The 27,413-nt window shown below is 51.1% G+C and overlaps 3 protein-coding genes across 6 annotated transcripts; 2 read left to right on the top strand and 1 right to left on the bottom strand.

The window, feature by feature from the left end:
* The first annotated feature begins 250 nt into the window (after positions 1-250).
* CNPY3 (canopy FGF signaling regulator 3) lies at positions 251-8,727 on the top strand. Of its 4 annotated transcripts, XM_059701645.1 has the most exons (7): positions 315-620; positions 4,395-4,518; positions 5,263-5,321; positions 5,386-5,519; positions 7,080-7,202; positions 7,428-7,545; positions 8,076-8,727. In XM_059701645.1, the coding sequence occupies exons 1-7, from the start codon at positions 470-472 to the stop codon at positions 8,279-8,281; spliced, it is 915 nt and encodes a 304-aa protein (XP_059557628.1). In that variant the 5' UTR covers positions 315-469; the 3' UTR covers positions 8,282-8,727. The 4 variants fall into 4 exon arrangements, 3 of the variants coding, with proteins under 3 accessions (XP_059557627.1, XP_059557628.1, XP_059557626.1); XR_009453507.1 differs by lacking the exon at positions 8,076-8,727 and having other exon boundaries at positions 304-620; positions 5,263-5,320; positions 5,423-5,519; XM_059701643.1 differs by lacking the exon at positions 5,263-5,321 and having other exon boundaries at positions 319-620; positions 5,423-5,519.
* A 3,878-nt stretch (positions 8,728-12,605) lies between these two features.
* Positions 12,606-14,412, bottom strand: YJU2 (YJU2 splicing factor homolog). Its single transcript, XM_059701646.1, has one exon. The coding sequence runs from the start codon at positions 14,324-14,326 to the stop codon at positions 13,346-13,348; it is 981 nt and encodes a 326-aa protein (XP_059557629.1). The 5' UTR covers positions 14,327-14,412; the 3' UTR covers positions 12,606-13,345.
* Positions 14,413-23,801: 9,389 nt separating this feature from the next.
* On the top strand, positions 23,802-26,957 carry GNMT (glycine N-methyltransferase). The gene is made up of 6 exons (XM_059701647.1): positions 23,802-24,060; positions 25,072-25,199; positions 25,822-25,938; positions 26,148-26,290; positions 26,391-26,512; positions 26,599-26,957. The coding sequence occupies exons 1-6, from the start codon at positions 23,816-23,818 to the stop codon at positions 26,768-26,770; spliced, it is 927 nt and encodes a 308-aa protein (XP_059557630.1). The 5' UTR covers positions 23,802-23,815; the 3' UTR covers positions 26,771-26,957.
* Positions 26,958-27,413: the final 456 nt, after the last annotated feature.

The following is a 27,413-nucleotide window of genomic DNA, read 5'->3' as shown; positions in this document are numbered from 1 at the left end:
ACTTAAAAAACGGCTGCTCAGTAGGATCCCAAGCATTACATCCCCGTGGGGAAGTGACGTGAAAGGACACACACACACACACACACACACACACACACACACACATACACACACACACACACACACACACACACCCCAACCTAGTCCTCCAGCCCCGCCCAGAGCCTCCGTTAGGGGGTGGGAAAAGATGTTGCCATTGGTCGCTGAGGACACCATCCTCTCTCTCATTGGCCCAGACAGAAAAGAGCTCATCCTTCCATTTGCTAGAGGGCGAACCCCGAAAAGCCCATTGGCTGCGCAGTCCGCGGGTCTCGTCGGCTCGGGGCGGGCCCGGGGGCCAGGGGAGGGTTGGGGTGGGGGCTCGGCGGTGCCCGGGTGCGAGGCACGTGTGCATCCAGGAAGCATCTGCGAGGAGCTGCCCAGCGCGCACCGTGGGGAGCGCAGCCCTCCGGGTCGGTCCGGCTGGGCCATGGAGCCATTGCCCGAGCCCGCGCCCCGGCCCGGGACCCGCTGGCTTCTGCTGCTGGCGCTGCTGCTGCTGCCGCCGGCCCCGGAGCTGGGCCCGAGCCAGGCCCGCGCCGAGGAGACCGACTGGGTTCGCCTGCCCAGCAAATGCGAAGGTGAGGGGCGGGGCCCGCGGGGCGCCCCGAGGGCGGGGCCAGGCTTGCGGGAACTCGGGGGCGGAAGGTCTTGGCTCCTGAGCGGGACCCCGGGACACCGGGCGGGCGAGAGAGCGGGTCTCGGTGCACCGGGAGCTCAGGGACCCGTAAAGACAAACCATTGCCGTCAGGGCAGTAGATGCCTTGATGGATGACAGCCAGGGTTTGGGGGCCGGGAGAGCCCCAGCTCGTCTCCCAGGGGTGGGGGAAGGCTGGGTGCGGAGGGGAGTCGGGAGAGGCCCGCATAGGAAGCGAAGAGAAGGTAGGAGTGGCCGGGGAAGAGCAGTAAGGAGAGGCCCACGCAGGAAACCGCAGCGCAGGGCCGGGTTTGAGGAACCGAAAGGGTTCGATGACTGGTCCTGGGGAAGAAGAACCCGACCCTCCTCCTTGTGCCCTCACCACAACCCCATCTCTGTGCCTGGCTGCCTCCTCGCCAGCTGTGAGCTCCCTGGGGACAGAGACCTTGTCTCAGATATTTTTGGAATAAATATAAATAAACGGGGCTGTGGGGGGGTGGAGGAAGGAGGAGGGGCCGAGGCTTAAGGGGTCACTTTGAGAGACTAGAGCCTGGGGGGACTTTGTGAGGGAGGAAGATTTTAGGAATGTGGAAAAAGAGAGCATCCCAGAGACCTGGGGGTGCAGGTGTGGACCGAGAGAGAGAGAGAGAGAGAGAGAGAGAGAGAGAGAGAGAGAGAGAAGGAAGAGAAGGGTGCTAGCACATGAAGCAGAGATCCGGGACTGGGAAGGGCCCACCTTTTCTTCCTCCCCTCCATTCTCCTTCCCACCTCCCTAACCCCAGGCCACCCAGAAAGTTGGCTATGAATCTGTTTCGTCCCAATTCACAGCCTACTGCAGGCCAGATGTCCCCTAAGCACTGGGAGGTGGGGGGCCGGAAGGGTTTAGAGCACATAATCCTTCCCTTTGAGGGATGAAAGGTGAGATGCTTCCGAGCTGGGCGGACGTCACGGGCCGTCTCCCGGGATGCAGTCCAGCCGGTGCCTTCTCCCTCTCTCCCTTGAACAGACAGAGGGCTGCATGCTTTCCATTCCCTCTTCCTCCAGTGCTGACCGGGACCCTTTGGGGGTTTCGCTTCCTCTTCTCTGTTCGCTATTTTATTCTGATACCAAAGAGGCCCGACTGTCTCTCACATTATTCTCAGAAGCTCACATTTCTTTTCCTTAGAGGCATTCACAGACTCATAGAAGCGTAGGGCTGGCAAGGATCCTTGAGATCATTCTAGTGCAACCTTATTTTGTAGGTAACTGATAAAGATTCCTTGAAAAGATTTTTAGTCTCAGGAAGGCTTGGCAAACTCCAACCCTTAGGCTCTTTTTTTTTTTTTTTAATATATTTTATTGATTTTTTACAGAGAGGAAGGGAGAGAAATAGAGAGTTAGAAACATCAATGAGAGAGAAACATCAATCAGCTGCCTCCTGCACATCTCCCACTGGGGATGTGTACGCAACCCAGGTACATGCCCTTGACCGGAATCGAACCCGGGACCTTTCAGTCCGCAGGCCGACGCTCTATCCACTGAGCCAAACCAGTTTCGGCCAACCCTTAGGCTCTTAATAGTGTATTTACTTTTATTTATCATTTTGTTATTAAATGCTGACCGCGTCTGGCCCACAAAGCCTGCCTCCTGGCTCAGTAGCCTGAGTGGAACAGGCCTTGGCACAGAGAAAGGAGAACTTGCCCAGAAAAAGAGTACGTGCATGCCCACGAGTGTCTGGGGTGGGTGCCGTGAGTCTCCCCCAAGTCTGGATCCCCAGAGGGGGTCTTGAAGAGGTAAAGTTTGGAAGAGTTGAGAAGCAAGTTTTGGCCGATGCGTACAAGAGAGGCAGGTTGATGGGTTCCATCCTTCTGGGCCTGGAATACTACGTGCTGAGGGCGTGGGAGAAGGGGGCAGAGGAGCCAGAAAAATGATGATCTTGCACAAAGTACAGGGCAGCAGGGGGAAGGGAGCCCAGATGGTCCTGGATGGAGAGCCAGGGAAGTGAGTCGCCCTCAATTCATTGCGGACTCTGAGATCGCCAGCTTCTATGTTGGAATTTTCGTGTGTCCCAGTTCTCCAAGCCATCTAGTTATGTACATGTTACAGTTCCACCAAGCAAGCCTCCAGGGGACGCATTTGTTGTGATGGTCATTGGTTCTCTACCCAACTCCGCCGCAGTGTTATAACAATGCTGATGGCTTGCTTGTAGCCTTCAGACCCTGTTCTATTCAGAGGCATCAGAAGCTGCTCAGCCACAAACACAGTCTCCCTCAGCAACACCTATCTGCATCCAACACATACAGAGTCCCAGACTAGAAGAACACAGAACAAATCCAGGACACACACTCACTCTGGGTACTCCTGTGGTCTGATTAGAGAGACACGTGAAATGACCAAAGGCCCTCAGTGAGAGCATGGATCCTGCACAGTCCTGGGATGAAACCAAGAGCAGGTGGGGATTAGCCCTGGCTGGTGTGTGTGTGTGTGTGTGTGTGTGTGTGTGTGTGTGTGTGTGTGTGGAGGCGGGGGGGGGGGGTGGCTAAGTTGGTTGGAATGTCGTCCGTACACTGAAAGGTGGCGGGTTCGATTCCTAGTCAGGGCACATCCCTAGGTTGTGGGTTCAATTCCCGGTCAGGGTCGGTATGGGAGACAACCAATGGATGGTTCTCTCCCACATCCATGTTTCTTTCTCTCTCTCTCTCTCTCTCTCTCTCTCTCCTTCCTCTCTGGGTGAGAACTTAAAAAAGAAAGGAAGAGCAGGTGGGAATCATACAGAAGTGGATTCCTGGGGGAGGAGACTTACGGTGAAGTTGGGAGAATGGGTAGAAAATCCCCAAGGCCGCTGGAGGGCAATAAGCACTTCCTAAGGCTTAAGGCGCTTCACGCCTCAGTGGTATCCTTCCTTGTCAGTGAGAATTATTTGTTTATACTTCTTCCTGCTCCATTAGCCTGAGTCCCTGGAAGGGAGAAGAAGCAATAGAAACAAGGCCTCTGGAGGGGACCGAGCAAAGCTAACTTTGCGGGAATAGAGAGCTGGTGTTGCACAACATATGGAATCCAGCGGTAAAACAGTCAGAGGAGACATGTAGGGGACAATTGGGGAAATTTGAATATGGGCAAAGTATGACCTTGGAATTACTGTCAATTTTCCAAGTAATCAAAATTGTTCTGCGGTTAGGTAGGAGCAGGTCCTCTCTCTCAGGAGATGCCTGATAACATATTTAGGGGTGAGAGATGGTGATGTCTGCAACTTACTTTCAAAATGGCTTAAGTAGGCAAAAGTAGGTTCACAGTTGTGAGCATGCAAAAACAGTTTATTCTTGTATTATTTATTATTGTATTATTTCTGTGACACAACTGTAAACCTACTTTTGCTCACTCCGTAAATTGTGGAGATATAGTATCACATTGTTTCATGTTATGTATTGGAGAGAGCCGTTGGTAAATCATGAACCACTGTTGAATATGAACGGAAGGCATATGTTCATGGTACTCTTTCGGCTTTTCTATATGTTTGGAAATTTTGAAACTAAAATGATTGTGGGGGGCAGAGGAGCTGGGAGGAATGAAGTCAGTGGGATAAGGGCCAAGAGTGGACACGGGGCAGCGCCAACGCCTTCTCTGCCCCAGCCGGACTCACCCAGGCTGGGAGAGGCATTGACTTGAGTCTTTCTTGCTGGGAGCGGGCTCCCAAAGGACACGTGTACTCAGTCGGCTGTGCTGTGTCTCCCTCTCCCAGTGTGCAAATACGTCGCCGTGGAGCTGAAGTCAGCCTTTGAGGAAACTGGCAAGACCAAGGAGGTCCTTGACACAGGCTACGGCATCCTGGACCGGAAGGCCTCCGGAGTCAAGTACGCCAAGTCGTAAGTGAGTGGGACCCCTGGGCCGGCCGGCTTTGTTCCCAGGCTTCAGCAGCCTGGAGTTCCCTTCCCCCTTCTAGCCGGGCAGACCCACCAGCGGGACGCAGCTCTAACTGAGACCTAAATTCGCCCACTGGTTCTACGCCCCAACTAATTGGGTGGCTTTCCTAAATCCCTTAACTGCTCTGGCTTCACATTCCTCATCTGTAAAAGCTAGACTGTCATTCCCAGACTCTTGGATTTCATGGACCAATGCAATTTAAAAAATATTGGTAAAACAAGATTGCCAACATTTAATTTTGCCAGGTATAAATATCAAAAACAAACCAAAAAAAACCAAACCATAAAACTTCCATCAGCTATGATCTTCCTTTCAAAATTAAATATATATTTCTTTTGATTTTTTACAGAGAGGAAGGGAGAGGGATAGAGAGTTAGAAACATCGATGAGAGAAACATCGATCAGCTGCCTCCTGCACATCTCCTACTGGGGATGTGCCTGCAACCAAGTTACATGCCCTTGACCGGAATCGAACCTGAGACCCTTCAGTCTGCAGGCTGACGCTCCATCCACTGAGCCAAACCGGTTAGGGCCTCCTTTCAAAACTAACTGATATTTTAACATCAAAATGTTATACATTTTGCTTTATTTTAAAAAAAAACCTACAGCATCATTGAGCTTTATAAAAAGAAAAAATGCCTTCCCGTAGAGCTGTTAAAGTTCTGTCTCTCTGGTCTGTGTTCCAGCATTTCAGAGCACCCAGACCAGATGACCTATCTCCCTTCCAGCTCTGACTTCCCGTTGGTGAGATGCGCAGGCGTTGGGGTAGCAGGGCTGCGGGACGGACCACTGACCCACCGGGGCTGGGAGGGGGGCTCAGCCCCCCTCGTGCTGCTGTCTCCACAGGGACTTACGGTTAATCGAAGTCACCGAGACCATTTGCAAGAGGCTCCTGGACTACAGCCTGCACAAGGAGCGGACCGGCAGCAACCGGTTTGCCAAGGTGGGACTGTGCTTGTCCTTGTTCCCAGCTGGGGTGGGGCCTGCGTGTGGCTGAGTGTCTGCTGGGGTGGGTGTGATTTGGTGACCCTGCCCTGGAGCTTCCCCCTGTGGCCTCTTCCCATTCTTGTGGATTGCTGTTTGCTCTCCTTCTGTCCTGGGTGGCCTGACTTTTCCTGGGCAATAGGCACGTTCATGATGGCGGGCCTGCCCGTCAGGATCCGGCCTCAGTCCAGAATGGCAGAAATGCTCCAGAGTGCAGCCCCCGGGGGCCTAAAGCCCTAGTGCAGGGGGAAGTCGGGAAATCAGGGTTCAGAGAAGAGCCCAGAGGCTCTTGGTGATTACCCTGGTCCTCCTCTGGGACCACAGGGCACATACCTCAGCCTCCGTCAGGTGCCTCTGTGACATCTAAGGCACTTACTACACCACCAATGCTTCTCCCCCTGGAGAAGGAGGTTTTTACAACAAGGCCCACATTTCTTTGTCTACATCTTCAGCGCCTGGCACATCGCTTCACCAAAGTCCCCTCCTAGCAAAGGAGATCAGCGTGAATTTGGCCCTGGCTGGTGTGGCACAGTTGGTGGGGCGTCGTCCCGTCCACCAAAGGGTCTCGGGTTGATTCCCACTCAGGGCACGTGCCCAGATTGCAGGCTCCCTCCCCGGTGGAGGGTATGCAGGAGACAGCCTATCGATGTTGTGCTCTCACTTCGATGTTTCTCTCCCTTCCTCTCTCAAAATCAATAAACTATTTAACAATAAAATAAAATTTGTATGAATTTTGTACCCTAGTTGAGAATACATTCATGTTTGCTTTAATGTAAGAATGTTAAAAGTTATTTTTCATAACAAGAAAATTAGAAACAACCATCCATTAGACAGGGCGTGGCTAAATAGATTGATTCAGTGGCCTGTTGTACACTTGAAAAACAAAGAATGAGGTGGCTCTGCAAGGACTGAGCTAAAATCTTCTCCAACGTGTGTCACGAAATAAAAAAGTCAGAATAGTGTGCGAGATATACATTACTGCTGTGTAAAAAGTGTGGGTGGGCGAGGAGGATGTATTTGTCTGTTTGCATGTGTTTGTGTGCATTATCTCTGGGAAGGTAGTTTGCGGTCTCCGGGGAGAAACCTAGGTAGCTGGCAGAAATGGAACAAAGAGTCTTTCCTGCCTTGCCCCTGCCCTCTCCCCAGGGAGAAAAGACACAAGCCCTAGGAAGAACCCCCGCAGGGAGCGGGCCCGGGGGTAGGGAGTGCGTGAGCCCAGCCACAGTGCGGGGGGGGGGGGGGGGGGGGGGGGACCAAGGCAAACGGATCCTGGAAAAGGAGTGTCCATTCAGAGGGCCTGAGGGCAACAGCAGACCTGTTGGAAAGGATAAGGCGTGGGGAGGCAGGACAGGGCGTGTGTGGGCACGTGCATGTGTAGGGGAGAGGAGGGTGCGGTCAAGTGTGAAGAACCTTAGAGGTCTTGGCTCCTCAGAGCTGGTCCTTGGGCCTGCAGCAGCCCTGCTGAGGAGGGCAGGAGGCAGAGAAGGGACCCCCTCTCATGTCCGGTCGCCTCTTCCAGGGCATGTCAGAGACTTTTGAGACGCTACACAACCTGGTACACAAAGGGGTCAAGGTGGTGATGGACATCCCCTACGAGCTGTGGAACGAGACCTCTGCAGAGGTGGCGGACCTCAAGAAGCAGGTAGGCCCTTCGGCCTGCGGCGGCTGCTGCACCCCCGGGGGTGGGGGCGGCTCTGCTGCTGAGGCAGGCCACCAAGAGCCGAGGGACATGGGTCCTCTCACCTCTGGCTGCAGTGTGCTCAGGAGAGCCCGGCCGCCGCCTGCCTTCCGTGGGCTGAGGCTCTGCTGAGCTCCTCGGAAGGGAGCCAGCGCTGGGGCCTTGCCAACGCGAGGTTGTGATTAACAGTGCGACGTGCTGGTGGAGGAGTTTGAGGAGGTGATCGAGGACTGGTACCGGAACCACCAGGAGCAGGACCTGACGCAGTTCCTCTGCGCCAACCACGTGCTGAAGGGCAAGGACACCAGTGAGTCTGAGGGAGGGAGGAGGCAGGGCGGTTGGCCCTCGATTTCATTGTTTGCTCCCCCTCGGGAGGTAGGCAGGGGGGGCGGAAAAGAAATAAGAAAGAGAGGGTGTTGTCCTGCCTGGGTGGCTCGGTTGGCTGGGCGTCGTCCCGTACACCGAAATGGTGGGTTTAATTCCCCATCAGGGCACATACCCAGGTTGCAGGTTCAATCCCCGGGGTGAGTATAGGAGGCAGCCAATCGATGTCTCTTTCCCCTTCCTACCCCCTGAAATCCCCTTCCCACCCTGAAATCAATTTAAAAAATTAAAACAAAGCACTGCCCCCTGGGAGCTTGACGTGACCGGGCGGGTGAGAGGCACCAAGCCAGGTGCAGAACAACACGCGGAGAACTCGGGTGCCCCGGCGGGGCCTGGGCCACAGTGAGGTGGGATAGGGGCCTGGGTGTCAGGCAGCCATTCCCGCTGCCACTGCCGGCGGCTCCCCAAGCAGGGCTCCTCGCCCAGCAAACCAGTCTCTCCTCCTCACCGCAGGTTGCCTAGCAGAGCAGTGGTCCGGCAAGAAGGGGGACACGGCCGCGCTGGGAGGGAAGAAGTCCAAGAAGAAGAGCAGCCGGGCCAAGGCATCCGGGGGCAGCGGCAGCAAACAGAGGAAGGAGCTGGGAGACCCCAGCCCCGAGGAGGACGAGGGCATCCAGCAGGCATCTCCCCTCACACACAGCCCCCCTGATGAGCTTTGAGCCTAACCTGGCAGCCCCTGAACCCAGACTCCTGACGTGGAGGTGGAAGAATCTGGGGCCGGCTCTGGCAGGCAGATGCAGCTCTCCCGGCCCCGGGCCCTCCCGGCCTCGCTGGGTCCTCTTCCTGGGGGGGAGAGGCACAGCTCTGGGAAGAACTCAGATGGCTACGTCAGCCCGCGCTGGCCTTTTCCCGCTGCCAAGCATTTCTCTCCTGGCAAGGCTTCAGGCAGGCCGTGCGGGGTCGGGACTGCCGGGAACTCAGGGCGGCAGGTGTCGCTGGGCCCCAGGACTGGAGCCCTCTGGCCCCTGTGGGGCGGGCACGCCTGCCCCCATCGGAAAGCAAGACTGCAGGCCCCACCCCCTCCTTTCTCTCATCCTCCTGTGGACACCTTGTGCTCTGCCTGGCCCTCCCCAGGGTTCACAGAGTAAAAACCTTTTGGCCTTTTTTCTGATTGCTGAGTCACCTTCAGCCCCTCCGAGGGGCCTCGAGCGCCTTGCTGCTCTTCCCTGCCCTTGACTTTCCAGCCCTGGGGGCTGAGGATGGGGAGGGCCTGGGCTATTTTGGGGTAAAGGGCAGGCGTGGGGTGAGGCCCAGCACAGTGCCTGGCCCCTCCCTCAGGCCAGGAGGGGCCTCATTTTTGCCCTGAGCACCTGGCTGCCCTCATTCCCACCTCCATGTGGCCCTGCCTGTTGGTCTTGAACCTTGTTCCCTGATTGATCACTCTTGCTCTAGCTGTTGTCCCTGGAGCCTAAGGGGGAGGACACCCCAGTCCCCCCCCCGCCCCCCCCCAGGACGGCTGGTTACACCATGTCCTCTGGGAGCAGGGAAGGCTGGCCTCTGGGGGGGGGGGGGGTGGAGGCATTGCCCAGCCTGTCCTGAGGCTGGCCTCTGGGAGGGTGGGGTGGAGGCATTGCCCAGCCTGCCCTGAGGGCAGGGATCGGGCAGTGGCAGTAGTGATGACAACAGCACTGCAGAGTGCTTCGCTTTCCCACCTGTGGACTGGGTGCTGTTACCCAATTTTGTAGCAAAGGAAACAGGCTCAGGTCAGGGGACATGCCCCAAGTCCTACTGTTCGGTGTACAGCTGGCACTCAGACCCTGGTTTCCAGACTGCAAGCCCAGCATTGTCTCCACTACCCCACAGCCACCAGGGCGCCACCCCCAGTGCCTGGCACTGGCAGTGTGATTCACATTGAACTGGTTTGGTTGGGTTTCTTGGCCGTAACCTACCTCCACCAACAAGCCTCTTTTAAAAGGAAAATAGGAAGCAGCTGTTGTTTCTTAGAAGGAGAGAATGGTGGGAGGTCCCACCAGCACTGGGCCCCCACCAAGTCCCCTGTGAGCACCCACACGGAGACCCTCACTCCCCTGGGCTGGGCCCAGTGGGCAGGAGGGGATGCACTGCTGAGGTGCCCCAGATTCTTCATCTTTTGGTGAAGAGGCTCTGGGGTGAGGGGTGCCCTCAGCCTGGGCTCAGCCTCTTCCCCAAGTTGGGGCAGCCAAGGCCATGGAGAGTGGAACAAACTGGGATTTCATTCCCTCTGGTCAGGGAGGCCTTGAAGGATGGTATTTTTGGGTCTGTCCCCCACTGCCCCACCTCCAGGACTGATCACTGCTCCTGTTAAAAGGGCTGTGGGATTCCAGCGTAGACTCAAGTTCTAGCCTCAACTTTGTTCTGCGCACAGGAAATGACGGGTTGGGGTTGGGGTTGGGGTTGGGGACTGGAACGCAGGGCTAGAAAACCATTTGCAAACCCCTGGGCTGTCACTAATCCAAACCCACAACCTTCAGTGCCTGGCTGACGTCTGTCCCCAAAGCTTTATTGATCCTTAGGGTAGGATGAGGCAAAGATGTATCCTCTTACCAGGGTGGTGGCCCAGTGGTCCAATCCCAGGCCAGGCCCGGACCAGAGGGCAGACAGCTGACTTCTTTGCTCTTTGACCTGTGGCTGTCCCATGAGAGCCCTCTCCTCCCCCTGCCCCCACAGGGCAGGCATGCTGCACACTCACAGCACTCCAGCAGACAGCTTCTCCCCAGGCCAGCCTGGCCGGGTAGCTCAGATACACCAAGGTTGTGGGTTCAATACCCAGTCAGGGCACATACCAGAAGCAACCAATGAATGCATAAATAAGTGGAACAACAAATTGGTGTTTTCCTCCCTTCCTCTCTGACTCTAAAATCTATTTTAAAATGGGTGGGGGGAGGGGGGTGGGGTCAGAAAGTAAGCTCCAGCTTCCCAGGTTGTTTCTCCTCTCCCCACCACACACAAGCTTTTTTGACCTTAAATGTTGCCTCCCACTTTCTCACACCCCTTCCCTCCATTAGTGAAGGGACTGAGTTCAAGTTAGCCCGATTTCAGCCCCCTGTTAGAATAGGGTTTCCTACACTCACCTGGACGTGAAAGTCACCTGAAATGCTTGTTAAACGTACAGATGTCTGGGCCCACTTCCGATTTGCTGGGTTGAAGACCTAGGAGCCGGTGGGCCGAGGCCAGCTAGAACCCACTTCACCAGGAGACTCCCATCATCGAGAATCACAAACACTGATGGACAAAGCTTGAGGCCAGTTTGTTCCAACTCAATGATTAGAGAACCATAGGCCCAGCTAGTCCAGTCTCAGGGGTTGGACCCCAGAAAATTATAGTAAATATACAAACCCATGCATGGCAGCCCCTTATGGAGCCCTTGTGCAGTGCACAATCCACCCAGGTGTTCACAGCAGCTCTACATCACTTAGTTTGCAAGTGCTAACAAAATTCCTCTTACTTTTTTAGGTTAGAAAAAGAAAGCACATTTTTCACGACAGAGGCATGAGCCATGTGTAATCGGTTTACGGAAGAGCTCTGTGAATTAATCCCGAGACAGCCAGCTGAATCGCTCCTGAACATCCCCCGATGGCCTAGTTTGCTTTAGTAAGGAGTTTCACTGTATTACTAAAAGTAGCCACTTTCTGTGAGTGCTATGTGGCAAGCACACAGCTCTGCATGCTTCACTTAACTCATTTAATAAAGCTGTGGTCACAAGGCCACATTTTTAAACCATTGAAGTAAATTATACATACAGAAAAGTGCACATAAGTGTATACACCTCAGTGAATTTTTAAAAACACCACCCAAGTCACCATTATTACCATCACCCCACACACACACACACACACACACACACACACAAAGAACAAGGATTTTTGTCTATTCCCTGTTGTATCCCAAAACTTAGTACAGTGCCTGGCACAGAGTAGACGCTTAATAAATATCTGTTAAATGAATGAAGTGTAGAAAGGTGACGTAATTTGCCCAGTCACACATTTAGTAAGTGGCCCAACCAGGGTGAGCCCAGGCGGGATGGTGTCAGTGTCCTGGGGCACAGCCATTGCACCATAGCCCCCTGCAGCTACAGCTTGTTTGCACAGCATCCTCCCCTTACATAGATTTCTTCTAAAAGGCAGACCCGCTGCTCTCGGCTCGTCTGTTTGTGTCTTCAGATTTTAATGTTGGGAATGCAAGACCAAGTTAACCTGCAAGTCTTTCTCTCATCAAAGTTTATATTTGTGTGTAGCTTAAAGCCAGTTTGATCCTTAAGCTGCCCCCCAGGGCTGGCTTTCCTCTTTACAATTTGAGAGGAATCCAGTTTTATTCATTCTTTCTCTAAAATTGCACCCTCCGCCTTTAAGGCTGTACAGGCCAACAGAACTTAAAATTCCATAAATGACTGTGATTGTGGATAGGGAGGTGTTGCTGCAGAGTAGAAGCAGGCTGACTCCACCACCAGTTTCGGAAGAGGACAACGTCTGTCACTACCCTCCGCGCGCAAACATAAGGTTTAGTACATCCTGATACGCCAAGTTTGCAGATTCAATTCCTGGTCAGGGCACAAACAAGATCAACCAATGAATGCATAAACAAGTAGAACAAATAGATGGGTGTTTTTTTTCCCTCTCTCTCTAAAAATAAATTAAAAACAAGTAAAAAAAAAAGATGTTATTTTGTTAGGAATTACTTACCAAAGTGGTCTTGGCATTTTACTGTCCGACTCATCGAGATGTGATGGCAGGTGCTGTCACCTGTTTCATGAGCGATGCTTAGCCTGTGACCAAAGTTCAAATAGTGGGTCATTTTCATGTGGAAAAACAGCTGAGAGAGAGCAGATGGGCATATACCTATGAGATATTACTGAGATTAGCACACCTTAAAACTGCTTTTAACAAAGCGTGAAATGGTCAAAGAGAACCTCTCTTCAGATACATTAATGGAATTCTCAGATGCACAAAGCTTTATAGAATGTAGACACCACTAATTAGTGTACAATCCAATGATACAGGGACCAACTTTACACTCACTTAACAAAACTTTATTAAAGCAGAGTCTTATTTGGTATATTAAAAAGTCCAAAAAAGGATCCTTGCGATAAATCTGCTAGCAGAGTCCATGGGGGTGAGTGGCTTCCTGCCCCTCCCACAGGATCCCAGTGTTCAGCTGGGTAGGCAGTCAGCAGAAAAGTTCTTTTCAGCAGCTTGGTCTGGAGTACTGAGTCCATCCTCTGAAAAATGAATTTCTACCAGTTGTGAATTAAAAACAGCCAGATGTCTTCCACTTGTAGTTATAATTCACTATTCTAGGATTTTAATGTGTCCTCAAATAGGAATTGACTTGAATTATGTCCAATGGCAGCAACAGTCCCAAAATAAAGTCTTTCTGTGTGTGTTCCTTTTATTGGTTCCAGACAATTTTGTAGTGGGAAGGGATGGAGCCAACAGGGGTGGGTGGGTTCACTCACATGCCCAAAACATGGCTAACATCTCAAGGACTGTCCAAGAGACCATGCATTCCTCCAGAGATGCATGGTACCAGGTGGAAAATAGCGTGAGCTTTGGACCTAGAGGTACGACCAGAAGGGCTGGTGGTTGGGGGACAGGAGAGAAACTGAGTCCCTCAGCTGAAACCCTGGCTGGTCCCACCGGCCTCCAAGACATTAATTTTTGTCCGGTTGTGCTCTGGTTGATGACAAGGCATCCTGCCCCAAACACGGGCTGGAGCTGGACATATGACCCTTGTCCTGGAAAAGGGCCTCAGTTGCTACTGCTGCTGCTGTCCTCACTATCCGAATACGCACCCAGCTGGCTCAGAGAGGAGCTGCCGGGCGTCCTGGGTGCAGGGTCTGCGGCTTTCCCGTTCTTCACAGTGCCCAGTGTGGGTGCCGGCTGGCCCTGTGGGGTGCTGCGATCCAAGGCTGTTTTCTTCACCACCACGAGGCCTGAGAGCTGGGGCTTGCTGCCAAGGGTGCCCACACTCCGCTCCCAGCTCTCCATCTTCCTCTTCGCCTTAGGACCTTCGTCCAGGATGGCTGTGGGGTTGGGGCTGGGGTTGGGCAGGACGGCCGGCTGGGGCGGGGCAGGAGCAGCATCCTCTTCCGAATCGGAGTCCTCCAGCAGTCTTCGTTTCCTGGCTTCTTCCACCAAGGCTGCCGTCTCCCGCTCATCCTCCTCCTGCTCCTGCTTCAGTCGCTCCTCCTCGGACAGGCGGTGCTGCCGCAGCATGGCCTCAAAGTCCACATGGGCCTGCCTCTGGTTCAGGTCCTTGAGCTCCTGCAGATTCTCCAGCACCTCCATCTCCAGCTTGGAGTCCTTGGTTCGGTTCTCCAGCACCTTCATGGGATTGTTCAGCTCCTCGTCCTCCCGCTCCTTCTGCACTCGCTTCTCCTCCTCCTCCAGGAGCTTCTCGGCCTGGAAGTTGCGCGTGGCTCCGTGCTCCATCGTGTAGTCGGTGTTTTCGGGGTCTGTCTTGAAGGTGATCTCTGCCAGGCAGCGCGTGCACTTGATGTAAAAACGGAAGATGGGCAGGCCCAGGTAGACCTCGTTCTGCACCGTCTCCTTGCGCGCGTTGAACTTCTTACCCTTGTAGATGTATTCTCCGCACGTCTTACACCTCATATTGAAGGGGGCCATCAACCGCACCACGTACTGCCGATCTTTGGGGAGCTTGAGCTTCGGGATCTTTGACGGGTCAAAGTCGGGGGGATAATACTTGTTTAAAACTTTGCGCTCCGACATTTTCGCCTCCTATTCTTCTCACTAGCACGGGAGAACCGTTTAGGATCGGTGTTTACCGAACTTCCGCTACACTTCCGTCGACGTCACTCTTTCTGCCTCTATGATTGGCTGCAGCATTCGCATCTTGCCTTTTTTATTGGCTCCAACCCCCGTCTGTCAGGGTCCGAATCCTTCTGTCTATCTTCCCGAGTTGCAACCTCTGTAGCGCGCAACAAAGGTTCCGGCGGTGGTCTGGACTGGGGGAAGTTACGAGGAGGCGCTGCGCTAGTTAAAATGTTGGCGTGATGGGAAGTAGCTGGTTGCGAAACTCCCTGTGCTTCATTCTTTTATTCACCAAACACAGCGCTCGGTGTTGAGTGCTTACCCCGCGTGCTGGCCTCTGGCAGCCCACACGTTCCATGTCCCAGCGCCCACGTGGGCACTGGGGGCAGTTCCCACGGGCTACACAGGTCGCGACAAAGGAGCACCCAGGACACCCTGCCCCAAGTTTAGCTTGAGTCCCAGGCCGACGCAAAGACAAGCTTCCAAACCTAACTCCCCCGACTCTCACACTGGCTGCCGAATGTCCCCCCACTGCCCTCCTGCGTTTCCCTTTGAAGAGAACGTCTCACCCCATTCTTCCCCCGGCCGCCTCCCTTCCCATCCCCCCCCCCCCCAAATTGTGGTAAATTGGTTTTTAACATTGTATAAGTTTCACATGCGTAACTTTATAGTTCAACATGGGTATGTACTACAACTTGATCACCACCAAAAGTTTAGTTTCTATCCATCACCACAGAATTGACACCCCCCACCACCACCACCCATTTCGCCCACCCCTCACCAACCCCCTTTTCCTCTGGTAACCACCAATCTGTTTTCCATATCTATGAGTTGGTTTTGTTTGTCCTTTTTTAAAAAATATATTTCACATATGAGTGAAATCGTGTTATTTTTCTTTGTCTGACTTATTTCACTTAACATAATATCCTCAAGGCCCATCCATGTAGTCCCAAATGGCAAGATCTAATTCTTTTAAATTTTTTGTGGCTGACGAGTATTCCATTGTGTACATATGTCACATCTTCTTTATCCATTCATCTGACAATAGACACTTAGGTTGTTTCCATACCTTGGATATTGTAAATAGTGCTGCAGTGAACACAGAGGTCCATATATCTTTTTAATACATGTTTTTGTTTTCTTTGAATAAATACCCAGAAGTGGAATAGCTGCATCATAGAGTAAAGAGTTGTGGTGGTGGTGTTTTTTAAACATGAAGAATTTTAGGCCCTAGCCGGTTTTGCTCAGTGGATAGAGCGTCGACCTGTGGACTAAAGGGTCCCAGGTTTGATTCCAGCCGAGGGCACATGCCCAGGTTGTGGGCTTGATCCCGCCCCCCCTCCCCACCCCTCGCAGTGGGGGGCGTGCAGGAGGCAGCCGATCAATGATTCTCATCATTGATGTTTCTATCTTTCTAGCTCTCTCCCTTCCTCTCTGAAATCAATAAAAATATATTTTTAAAAAATAATTTTAGTATTTTCAGCCAATTCCAAATAATAAACATTGCATATGTAAAATATTACCTGTTTTTAAAAATTTGTTTGAGAGAGAGAAAGAGAGAGGAAGGGCAAGAGAAGGAGAGAAACAGCGATTTGTTGCTCCACTTACTTATGCATTCATTGGTTGAATCTTGTATGTACCCTGACCAGGGATCAAACCTGCAACCTTGACTTATTGGACCGATGCTCTAGTCAACTGAATTACCCAGTCAGAGCTTAAAATAATTTTTGTTAAGTCAAAATAAATTTATAGTCTGTGACATTTTGTTCCATGCTGCAGGACCTCAGATTTGGGTTACCTAAAATTCACAAAGACTAACCAAGGGGGGGGGGAGGGGAAGACAGCTTCAATATATGTCCATGGTCAGAGGACATGGACAATTTAAAGATAAAGGACTGCAATTATTTGGTACATTTGGTAGTAATTAAAGAAGATTAAAAACAATCAGATATGATTTTCTACCTAATGGAATATTTTTATTTTTTTTCTACCTAACGGAATATTAAAGAATAACATCTTCATGTAAAGAGCTGAAACAAACATTTGTTTTGGGGACAGTATCAATTACTAGAAAAATTCTGCCCTAACCGGTTTGGATCAGTGGATAGAGCGTCGGCCTGTGGACTGAAGGATCCCAGGTTCAATTCCGGTCAAGGGCATGTACCTTGGTTGTGGGCACATCCCCAGTAGGAGGTGTGCAGGAGGCAGCTGATCGATGTTTCTCTCTCATCGATGTTTCTAACTCTCTGTCCCTCTCCCTTCCTCTCTGTAAAAAATCAATAAAATATATTTTTTAAAAAAAGAAAGAAAGAAAAATTCCAGCCTTGGCCGGTTGCTAAGTGTTTAGAGCGTCAACCCATGGACCAAAGGGTCATGGGTTCGATTCCTGGTAAAGGGCACGTACCTCCATTACAGGTTCCCCAGCCCCACAGTAGGGGTGCAGGCAGGAGGCAGCCAGTAACTGTGTCTCTCTCACATGGATGTTGCTCTCTCTCTTTCTCCCCCTCCTCTCTCCCACTCTCTCTCGAAATCAATGGAAAAAATATCCCCCAGTGAGGATTAAAAAAAAAAAAAAAAGACAGAAAACCTGAATAGGCCAATAACAACGATGAAATAGAAGCAGTAATCAAAAAACTTGCAGCAAACTTGCAACAAAAGCCTATGTCCGGACAGCTTCACAGGGAGTATTACCAGACATTCAAAGAAGAACTAACACCTATACTCCTCAAACTATTTCAGAAAATCCAAGAAGAAGGAACATTTCCAAACTCTTTATATGAAGTCAACATTTTCCTAATTCCAAAACCAGATAAAGACACTACAAAGAAAGCGAATTACAGGCCAATATCCCTGATGAACATAGATGCTAAAATCCTCAACAAAATGTTAGCAAATTGCATCCAGCAATATATTAAAAAGATCATACACCATGAATAAATGGGATTTATTCCAGGGATACAAGGCTGGTACAATATTCACAAATCAATAAACATGATACATGGCATAAACAAATTGAAAGACAAAAATCACATGATCATATCAATAGACCCAGAAAAAGCATTTGACAAAATCCAACACCCATTTTTGATAAAAACTCTCAGCAAAGTGGGAGTAGAGGAGCATGTCAACATGATAAAGGCCATATATGGGAAGGTCAAGGGGAAAAAAATAATAATAAATAAATAAATAAAAGGCCATCTATGACAAACCTATCGCCAACATCATACTCAATGGGCAAAAACTGAAAGCATTTCTCCTAAGAACAGGAACAAGACAGGGATGCCCACTTTTACCGCTCTTACTCAACATAGCACTGAAAGTCCTAGCCACAGCAGTCAGACAAGAAGAAATAAAAGGCATCCAAATTGGAAAGGAGGAAGTAAAACTCTCATTATTCGAAGATGACATGATATTGTACATTGAAAACTCCACCAAAAAACTACTAGATTTAATAAAATGAATTTGGCAATGTAGCAGGATACAAAATCAATACTCAAGAATCAATGGCTTTTTTATACACCAATAATGAATTCTCAGAAAGAGAAACTAAACAAACAATCCCATTTAACCTTGCAACAAAAAAAATTAAGATACTTAGGAATAAACTTAACCAAGGAGGCAAAAGACCTGTACTCAGAAAATTATGGGACATTGAAAAAAAAGAGATGGAAGAAGAAGATATAAACAAGTGGAAGAATATACCGTGTTCATGGATTGGTAGAATCAACTTCATTAAAATGTCCATACTACCCAAGGCAATCTATAGATTCAATGCAATCTCTATTAAAATATAAACGGCAGCCCTAACTGGTTTGGCTCAGTGGATAGAGCATCGGCCTGCAGACTGAAGGGGTCCCAGGTTTGATTCTGGTCAAGGGCATGTACCTTGGCTGTGGGCACATCCCCAGTAGGGGGTATGCAGAAGGCAGCTGATCAATGTTTCTCTCTCATCGATGTTTCTAACTCTCTATCCCTCTCCCTTCCTCTCTGTAAAACATCAATAAAATATACTTTTGAAAAATACAAACAGCATATTTCACAGAGCTAGAATAAATACTCCAAAAATTTATATGAAATAAAAAAAGACCTGAGCTCAAGCTGGTTTGGCTTAGTGGATAGAATATCAGCCTGCAGACTGAAGGGTCCCAGGTTTGATTCCTGTCAAGAGCACGTACTTCAGTTGCAGGCTCCTCCTCGCCCCGGGCCCTGGTCAGGGCACGTGCAAGAGGCAACCAATTGATGTGTTTCTCACGTTGATGTTTCTCTCTGTCTTTCCCTCTCTCTTCCACTCTCTCTAAAAATCAATGGAAAAATCTTCTAGGTGAGGATTTAAAAATATATATAATTAAATTAAAAAAAGACCTTGAATAGGTGCAGCAATTTTGAGAAAAACAAAGTTGGAGGAATCACAATACCAGATTTCAAGTTACACTACAAAGCCACCATAATCAGAACAGCCTGGTATTGGCACAAGAACAGGCGTATAGATCAATAGAACAGAAAGAGAACCCAGAAATTGACCCAAGCCATTCTGCTCAATTAATATTTGACAAAGGAGACAAGAGCATACAATGGAGTCAAGAGAGTCTCTTCAATAAATGGTGTTGCCTAATGGAAATGTAGAAGAGTCCTAATTAATTGGTATAATTTCACAAGCCAAAATGGTACTCCTTGGAGAGTCAAAGATATTCTGCTTGTAAGTCTAAACTAGAGGGCTTTTCCTTCATATTTGCTTCTAATTCTTTGTAGTGCTTTGAATTGTTTATTTTACTAGAAATGCAATGAAGCATTGTTTATTCCACTGAAGTGCCTTGAAATGACCTCCTGTGCTTTAGGTCCAAGTTGATGATGGAAAAAAAAACCCACAAAATAAAACAAAACACAGAGTTTGCCACTCCAGTGTCTGCATTATAGGCCACTGGGTATTAAACTCCGGGAAGTTTGTAGAATTCTCCGGTCAGCTGCTGTACCCCTGTGCCTTACAGGTCCTTTGTAGGCTCGCCTTATGATCAGCACGAAAGACTGGGAGGAGGGGAAGCCGCCATGTCCTGGTGAACCTATGCAAACGCAAAGGTTCCAAGGCACAACGCAAGCAAGCATGTGTTCTGCATGTCAGAGCCTGGTTCTGCACTATGAGCAGTTTCCGTAATTGTCCAGTTCCTGCCATCTTCCAGACTTATAATCCGCTCTAGATACTTAGTTTGAACCCCTAGGTTGTGAAATGTATTCGTTTCCTGCCATCATTACTATGCAGCAGTAAAAAAAAAAAAAAAAGAATCTCTTACCCTTTGAGACAGCATGGAGGGACCTAGAGAGTATCATGCTAAGTGAAATAAATCAGTCAGAGAAAGACAAGTATCACATGATCGCACAGGGCAGTCCCAGGGAAGGCAAGCAGCGAGGCTGGGAGGACATAACCTTTACTGGGTAGGATAATCTCCTTCAGTCACTTCCTTGTAGCCTATCAGTAGAGCAGTGACCTTGGAATAGCCCTTGTAATGGAACACAAAGATTAACCTAGACAATATTAAAACCAACGGAACTAGATAGAGACAGGATTTAAAGGTCAGATAAGAAACAAGGAATTGAAAAACGTTACCCAAATATACCATGATGTGATTATAGAGGCATGCTTATAGGATCAAATGGTATAAATATAGATGTAACAGGACAATAAAGAGAGAACCTGGCTATGATGATCAACTGAACGCTGCCTCCATATCATTCCTTTTTCACTGACTCCGTCCACACCTTTGGGAACCCCTGGACCTGCTGGGGCTGGACCCCAACACCTACCCATGCATAAATTCATGTACCGCGCCTCTAGTTTGATTATAATCATTCACATGTTCATCTCTTGAAAAACTGTGGGAGCATTTTATTTATATTTGTTAAAATATTGATGTTTAAGATTTTTGAGAAATATACATTTTTATTTGAATAAAAACCAAATACTTAAATAAAATTCCTTATCAGTATGGAGAGTATGGCCTTTAGCCTAAAGGTTGCAACCAATGACAGAAATGCTATCCATTCAGAGGTGTGCATTACACCTAAAATTGAAACGACTTTTTTTTGTTATATATATATATATATATATATATATATATATATATATATATATATATATATATATATATATCTCCTATATAATAAAAGCCAAGTGGCCAAAAGGACCAGAGACCAGAACGACACGGCCCCTCACCCCAGCGGGCAGCCCCCCAGTGAGCGGATAGGGACAATCGGGCAGGCAAGCGAGTGGTTAGGGGTGATCAGGCAGGCAAGTGAGCAGTTAGGGGCCAGTGTCCCGGATTGCAAGAGTGATGTCTGGCAGTTGGACATCCCCTGAGGGGTCCTGGATTTTGAGAGGGTACAGGCCGGGTTGAGGGCCTACCCCTCTGCCCCCCTCCCCACCCCTCTCCCCTGGTGCATGAATTTCATGCACCGGGCCTCTAGTATATATATATTTAATTTCAGAGAGAAAGAAAGAGGGAGAGAGAGATAGAAACATCAATGATGAGAGAGAACCATTGATCAGCTGCTTCCACACTGGGGATTAAGCCCACAGTCCGGGCATATGCCCTAACCAGGAATCAAACCATGACCTCTTGGTTCACAGGTCAACGCTCAACCACTGAGCTATGCTGGCTGGGCCAAATAACTTTATTTTAAAAGAGGAAATGGAAAAAATAGTTTCTGGACAAGAAAAAAATTTTTGTGGGTACAGTATGGGTAATCATGTTACACCAAATCAAAAACAAGACACTTAAATAGTTGTTCTACGTAATTTTTTTCCTTTTTGTTTACAGGTAATTTTATCAAAGAGCTTCAGAGTCTAATCTCTGAATGGCAATTTCTAAATGAAAGGGTGGGCAAAGATGTCTAAATTTACAAGTCAATGCTCTTCCCCAAGTCTTCACTATTATATATAAAAATATTAGGAAAAGAACGTATACAACATCACAGTAGTATTTGTCCTTAAGTGTGTCGAAACAAGAGTCTGGTAAACCTATGGACATGATTATCCTGGTCTTTCAAAGCTGGCATTCCCCAACAGCATTTGGAGGCCTGAGGGAAGCCCAGGCTCACATCAGATCCATTCAGAGAGGGGTCAGAGGCCAAAGTAAATGGAAAAGAAAGCAATAGTAAGGGGGGGAAGATAAACTGTCCTAGGCCACATAACTTTTCAAATATGTTATATCCAGCCAATCCATTTATAAATAATGACAAAAATATTATTTTCCTACCATTTCGGTTGTTATTCTAATTGAACATCATTCTTCATTTTCCCCCCCAAATTTCTTAAGTGCATTTTAGCACTCCAATGTGCAAACGTAAGTAATTTATTAAGTCTATTTTTCCCTAAAATTGTATTTCGTATGGCCAAATTAAGTTAACAGATATCACTCCCAACTCACCAATTTATAGCCAAACAATGTATTCCTTTCCTCCTGCTTTGGGGTAAAATAGTATCAAGTTTATTTTAAGTAAAGAATGCATCTTCCTTTTTAAAAAAAAAAAAAAAGAACGGTTAAAAACAAACAAACAAACAAAAAACCCAGAATGCATTTTCCTACCCGAGGAAGGAACTAATTTCCTTGGAATGGCCTCATACTTAGAAATTAATAAATAAAGAGATAAAGATACAAGTGAGATAAGGAGATAAATAAATAATCTAAATAAATGAATATAAAAAGCCACCCCCTAGACAGGTGGTTATATACACAGATCGCTGCCCATAACTGAGAGGACAATTCCTTTCACCTGAGTTTTTCTCAAAGTCTAGGCGTGATGGAGTAGATTTCCCCTGGAATATTCTGGCAAAAGAAAACCGAGTTTTCTTGCAGCTCCCCAGTACAGCGCCTGGCAAGCTGTTGCCAAAGGCCTGCCTGTAGGGCCAGCATAAGCACAAGGCTCCATTACTTGGGCACAGACAGGCCCATTCGAGGCAGCCTGTGTAGTAAAGTGAAGAAGGATTACGTGGGTCCTGGCTGGTAGCTCAGTTGGTTAGAGCATCGTTCTAGGTCAGAGCGTATACAAGAACCAACCAATGAATGTACAAATAAGTGGAACAACACATCGATGTTTACCTCTCTCTCTCTCTCTCCAATCAATTTTTAAAAAATGATTACATGATCTTTGGGGTTCCTCCAGCTCCCAGATTCTATAGACAATAAAGGATGAGGGGCCTTAGCCGGTTTGGCTCAGTGGATAGAGTGTTGGCCCATGGACTGAAGGGTCCCTGGTTCAATTCCAGCCAAGGGCACATACCTTGGTTGTAGGTTTGAACCCCGTCCCTGGTTGGGGCATGTGTGAGAGGCAAGCAATTGATGCGTCTCTCTCACATGGATGTTTCTCTTTCTGTGTCTCTCCCCTCCCTCCCACTCCTCTAAAAATCAATGGGAAAATATCCTTGGGTGAGGATTCTAACAACAACAACAACAACAACAACAACAACAAGGATGAGGGGGGAAGAGGCTCCTTTGCTCTAAAGTCTGTATGTCTGTACCTCACTCTCCTGCAGCCAGGAGAGCAGACAGGTGGGGGGTGGGGGGGGGGGGGAGAGGGAGGCTGTTCTTGCTGCGCTTCGCTGGGTGGAATCCTCTTCCTGAATCCCTCTCAGTCCAGAGTCTCGTCCTGGGTTAAGACCTGCTTTGGGAGGAAGGCTGGGTGTATACACTAACCAAACCGAGACCCATCTATGAGTGACAGTGAGCAAGATCTAGCAAGAGTACAAGCACTCTCACCCTGACCCTGGGCCTCCCACCCTGTGGGCTCGCCGTGGAAGGCAGGTGGTTTTTAGAAGCTGGCGTGTTTGTCGAGGACTTCTAAGGACCACACTCCTCAAGCCGCTCAGGAAAAAGCTTGCTGCATCACCTACAGGACCGAGGAGCACCTGCCTCCAGGTGGGGGGGGGGCTGATCTCTGGTTCAGAACTGCTCCTGGACTTGGGGGGCCAGACCAGCACTCTCCTCAGAGACTCCCATTCCTCCCTTCCCCGGCTGACCAGGCCCTCCGTCAGCGGGCCACTCCTTTAGATGTGCTAATGCCTTCATTCACCAAGGATGGGCGCCCTGGGCGCTGAGCTCTGCGTGGACCCGCCTGAAGCTCCCAGGACCAGCGTGGGCACCGGCTGGCGCTGAAGAAAAGTCATTCCTTTCTTTCCGGTTTGGGGTGGGGGTGAAGTGGGCACTCTCACTGCTCCCCCCTCTCTGGCCCCTCCCGGTCCTCCTGCCGGCGGGGCACGGGGCTAGTGGAGTCCTTTCCCGCCCAGAGGGGTTGCCCAGAGGCCTGGATGCCCAGGCGGGCGAGAAGGGTGCGCCCAGGATTTTGAGGCGGGGCCCTCCCCGCGGGTGCTGGGCCGGGACCCAGCAGGGGCGTGTCCCCACGCTCACCTGCCATTGGGCAGGTGGGACCGCCGGGCCTCCCGCACGGGCCGGACTATAAATGCGGGGCCGCTTGCCGCAGAGCCAGGTGCGTGGCAGGATGGTGGACAGCGTGTACCGGACCCGCTCGCTGGGGGTGGCGGCGGAGGGGCTCCCGGACCAGTACGCAGATGGAGAGGCGGCGCGCGTGTGGCAGCTCTACATCGGCGACACCCGCAGCCGCACGGCCGAGTACAAGGCCTGGCTGCTCGGGCTGCTGCGCCAGCACGGCTGCCAGCGGGTGCTCGACGTGGCCTGCGGCACCGGGTGAGCCTGGCGGGGACGGGGTCCGGGGGAGCGGGGCGCCGCACGGCCGGACCTGGCCTGGCACCTCGGCGCAGCTGCCGCCGCCGGGGCCGGGAACCGCGTCCGTCCCGCCGGCCAACAGGCAGGCCCAGCGCGCGGGCGAGGCCGGCGGGGTGAGGGCGCCGAGACCGGCGGAGAGGGAGGGTGGGCACAGCGGGTGGGGAAGGCTGCGCGCCCCGCTGCGCCAGGGCTGGGCTTTGGGCCAGGGCGATCGGATCTTGCTCCCGCGTAATTCCTCGGGTGATGGCAATTGTTGACAATGAACGTTTGCTCAGCATGCGTCCGTGCCAAGACCTGTGCCAGGAGCTTTTGAAACATGTTTTGAAAATCCTCACAAAACCCGAGGAGGTGAGTGCGCGGTGGTATCCCATTTGCAGCTCCGGGAATTCGGCCTCGGCGAGGGCAAGGTCCCCCAGCTGGCGGAGAGGAGAACAGACCAGGGCGGCTAGTGTCTGGCCTGTGCTCTTCTGGGCACACGCTTCTTAGCTTCCAGGAGCCTCCGTTTGCCCGGCTCTCAGATGGGGCACCTCCTCTTTTGTTTGTTTTTTCAATCCTCCCCCTCGAGGGTACATTGATTTTTAGAGAGAGGAAGAGAGAGGGAAAGAGAGAGAAATATCGATGTGAGAGAAACACATAGATTGGTTGCCTCCCGCACAGCCGGGGCTGGGCTGGGCAGGAGCCTGCAATCCAGGTACGTGCCCTTGACCGGAATTGAGGGCCAAGGCTCTACCCACTGGGCAAACCCAGCTCGGGTGGATTGCTATGAGTTTTAAGGCATATTTGTAGAATATCTGGCTCTGAATAGGTGCTAAAAACCAAACGCCTGGCGATAAGAAGTGCATTTACCAGGCCATTTGATGTCAGCGGAGCGGGCCTAGGGAGAGGAAGTGGAGGAATGGAGTGCGAGGGGCCTCCTCGCCTTCCCAGGCCCCCTGATTGCCCCTCGCTGCCTCTCACCCCCGTCCTTCCCAGGGTGGACTCCATCATGCTGGTGGAAGAGGGCTTCAGCGTGACCAGTGTGGACGCCAGTGACAAGATGCTGAAATATGCGCTTAAGGAGCGCTGGAACCGGCGGCATGAGCCCGCCTTCGACAAGTGGGGTATGCGGTCCAGCCAGGCAGGCCCTCCCAGCCCAACCACCAAGGACACTGCTCTCTCTGCCCTGGGCTCCTGGGCAGGGACACAGCAAAATTACTGTCATTTCCCTTAAAAGGGAGGCTTAGGTGCCAGAATGAGATATCAGGTATGAGGAGCTAGTTTTTAATTATATTTATTTTATATATAATTGACTTCAGAGAGGGAGAGGGAGAGATTGAAATATCAATGATGAGAGACAATCATTGATCAGCTACCTCCTGCACGCCCTCTACTGGGGATCGAGCCCACAACCCAAGCATGTGTCCTGACAGGGAATCGAACTGCGACATCCTGGTTCACAGCTCGATGCTCAAATCACTGAGCCACGCCAGCCGGGCTTAGTTATATTTATAATGTCTTTCCCTCCCCCCAAGAAAAGCCCATAAGCACAGAGTCCTCCTTGTGAACCATGGCTTCCTCCTCTCTTGACCCCTCCTCCCTTTCACCCTCCATGTCCATCATGATCCCCTCCCTGCGGAGTCCCTGTGTGTCTCTTGAGGGGAAACCGAGGCAGAGCTGCACTTGGTGGAGATGGGTACTGGTGGTACCAGGGTGCCCGGCTGATCTCCCCTTCCTGGCCCCCAGTCATTGAGGAAGCCAACTGGATGACTCTGGACAAAGATGTGCCCCAGCCACCAGAGGGCGGCTTCGATGCTGTCATCTGCCTTGGAAACAGTTTTGCTCACTTGCCAGACTGCAAAGGTGAGAGAGGGTGTGGCCTTGGCATGGCCCTTGCTTTGAGCTCTACCCCCTTTCCACAGCCCTGGGTACCTGCTCTCCTGCCAGAGCAGCTATGCTTTCTGCCCCTGTCTGCCTTGGCACTGGCATCCTTGGGTAGTAGAAAGATGGAAGGGAGACTGGTGCTGGGGGCCCTGAGTAGACACAGCCTCTCGCCCCTGCCGGGAGCTCAGGGGACCAGAGTGAGCACCGTCTGGCGCTGAAGAACATTGCGAACATGGTGCGACCAGGGGGCTTGCTGGTCATCGATCATCGTAACTACGACCACATCCTCAGCACAGGCTGTGCGCCCCCAGGAAAGAACATCTACTATAAGGTGGGCCCCTGAGGGAGGGCCCAGAGTGGGAGGTGGGATCCTGGGGTCCAGGCCCCACAGCAGCTGCAGAGACTAATGCAGCCTGCACCACCGCTTACAGAGTGACTTGACCAAGGACATCACGACCTCAGTGCTGACAGTGAACAACAAGGCCCACATGGTGACCCTGGACTACACGGTGCAGGTGCCGGGAGCTGGCCAGGACGGCTCTCTTGGCTTGAGGTATCCCCTTAGCTAGGTGGGGGAGGAGTTTGGGGGGGCGGTGCTGAGGCCACCAGTCCTCACGGTTGGTCGGGTCTCTGTTGCAGTAAGTTTCGGCTCTCCTACTACCCTCACTGTCTAACGTCCTTCACCGAGTTGCTCCGAGCAGCCTTTGGGGGCAAGTGCCAGCACAGCATCCTGGGCGACTTCAAGCCTTACAAGCCAGGCCAGGCCTACATTCCCTGCTATTTCATCCATGTGCTCAAGAGGACGGACTGAGCGTGGCCTCAGCTCCCACAACCCTCTGCCCGGGCGTTGCCAGGCTGGGTCTGGGGAGCCCCATGCCAGCAGCTCCACATGAAGATCCTGGCGGTGTGGGGAGGGGCCGACTGCAGCTGGGGTGCAGGGATCTGGGTTCAGCCTAATGTGAGGGTGAACAATACAGTCTGTGCCTTTTTCAGTTCCAGCATGTCTTGTGTTTATGTCGGAAGGATCAGGCTCCTGTGGAGCCCAGCCTGCCCTCCCCTGGGCTTACTCTGTCTCGCTCTTCCCCACACCAACCACCATGCCACCACGCCACCACACCAACCACCACGCCACCACGCCACCACACCAACCACCACGCCACCCACCACGCCACCATGCCACCCACCACACCAACCACCACGCCACCACGCCAACCACACCAACCACCACGCCACCACGCCAACCACCACGCCACCACGCCACCACGCCAACCACCACGCCACCACGCCACCACACCAACCAACACGCCAACCACCACGCCACCACACCAACCACCACGCCACCACACCAACCACCACGCCACCACGCCACCCACCACGCCACCATGCCAACCACCACACCAACCACCACGCCAACCACACCAACCACCACGCCACCACGCCAACCACCACGCCAC

This window comes from Myotis daubentonii, chromosome 6 (assembly GCF_963259705.1).
Source record: "Myotis daubentonii chromosome 6, mMyoDau2.1, whole genome shotgun sequence".
NCBI lineage: Eukaryota > Metazoa > Chordata > Mammalia > Chiroptera > Vespertilionidae > Myotis > Myotis daubentonii.
This window is presented reverse-complemented; position numbering and strand designations above follow the sequence as displayed.

What these genes read in the sequence shown, in the direction of transcription:
- CNPY3 (XM_059701645.1), top strand. Translation starts at nt 470, where the DNA reads ATGGAGCCATTGCCCGAGCCCGCGCCCCGGCCCGGGACCCGCTGGCTT. An exon ending in CCTGCCCAGCAAATGCGAAG is followed by an intron (nt 621 to 4,394) that starts GTGAGGGGCGGG and finishes TCCCTCTCCCAG; the next exon opens with TGTGCAAATACGTCGCCGTG. An exon ending in GCTGAAGGGCAAGGACACCA is followed by an intron (nt 7,546 to 8,075) that starts GTGAGTCTGAGG and finishes TCCTCACCGCAG; the next exon opens with GTTGCCTAGCAGAGCAGTGG.
- YJU2 (XM_059701646.1), bottom strand. Translation starts at nt 14,326, where the DNA reads ATGTCGGAGCGCAAAGTTTTAAACAAGTATTATCCCCCCGACTTTGAC.
- GNMT (XM_059701647.1), top strand. Translation starts at nt 23,816, where the DNA reads ATGCGGGGCCGCTTGCCGCAGAGCCAGGTGCGTGGCAGGATGGTGGAC. An exon ending in GACGTGGCCTGCGGCACCGG is followed by an intron (nt 24,061 to 25,071) that starts GTGAGCCTGGCG and finishes CGTCCTTCCCAG; the next exon opens with GGTGGACTCCATCATGCTGG. An exon ending in GACGGCTCTCTTGGCTTGAG is followed by an intron (nt 26,513 to 26,598) that starts GTATCCCCTTAG and finishes TCTCTGTTGCAG; the next exon opens with TAAGTTTCGGCTCTCCTACT.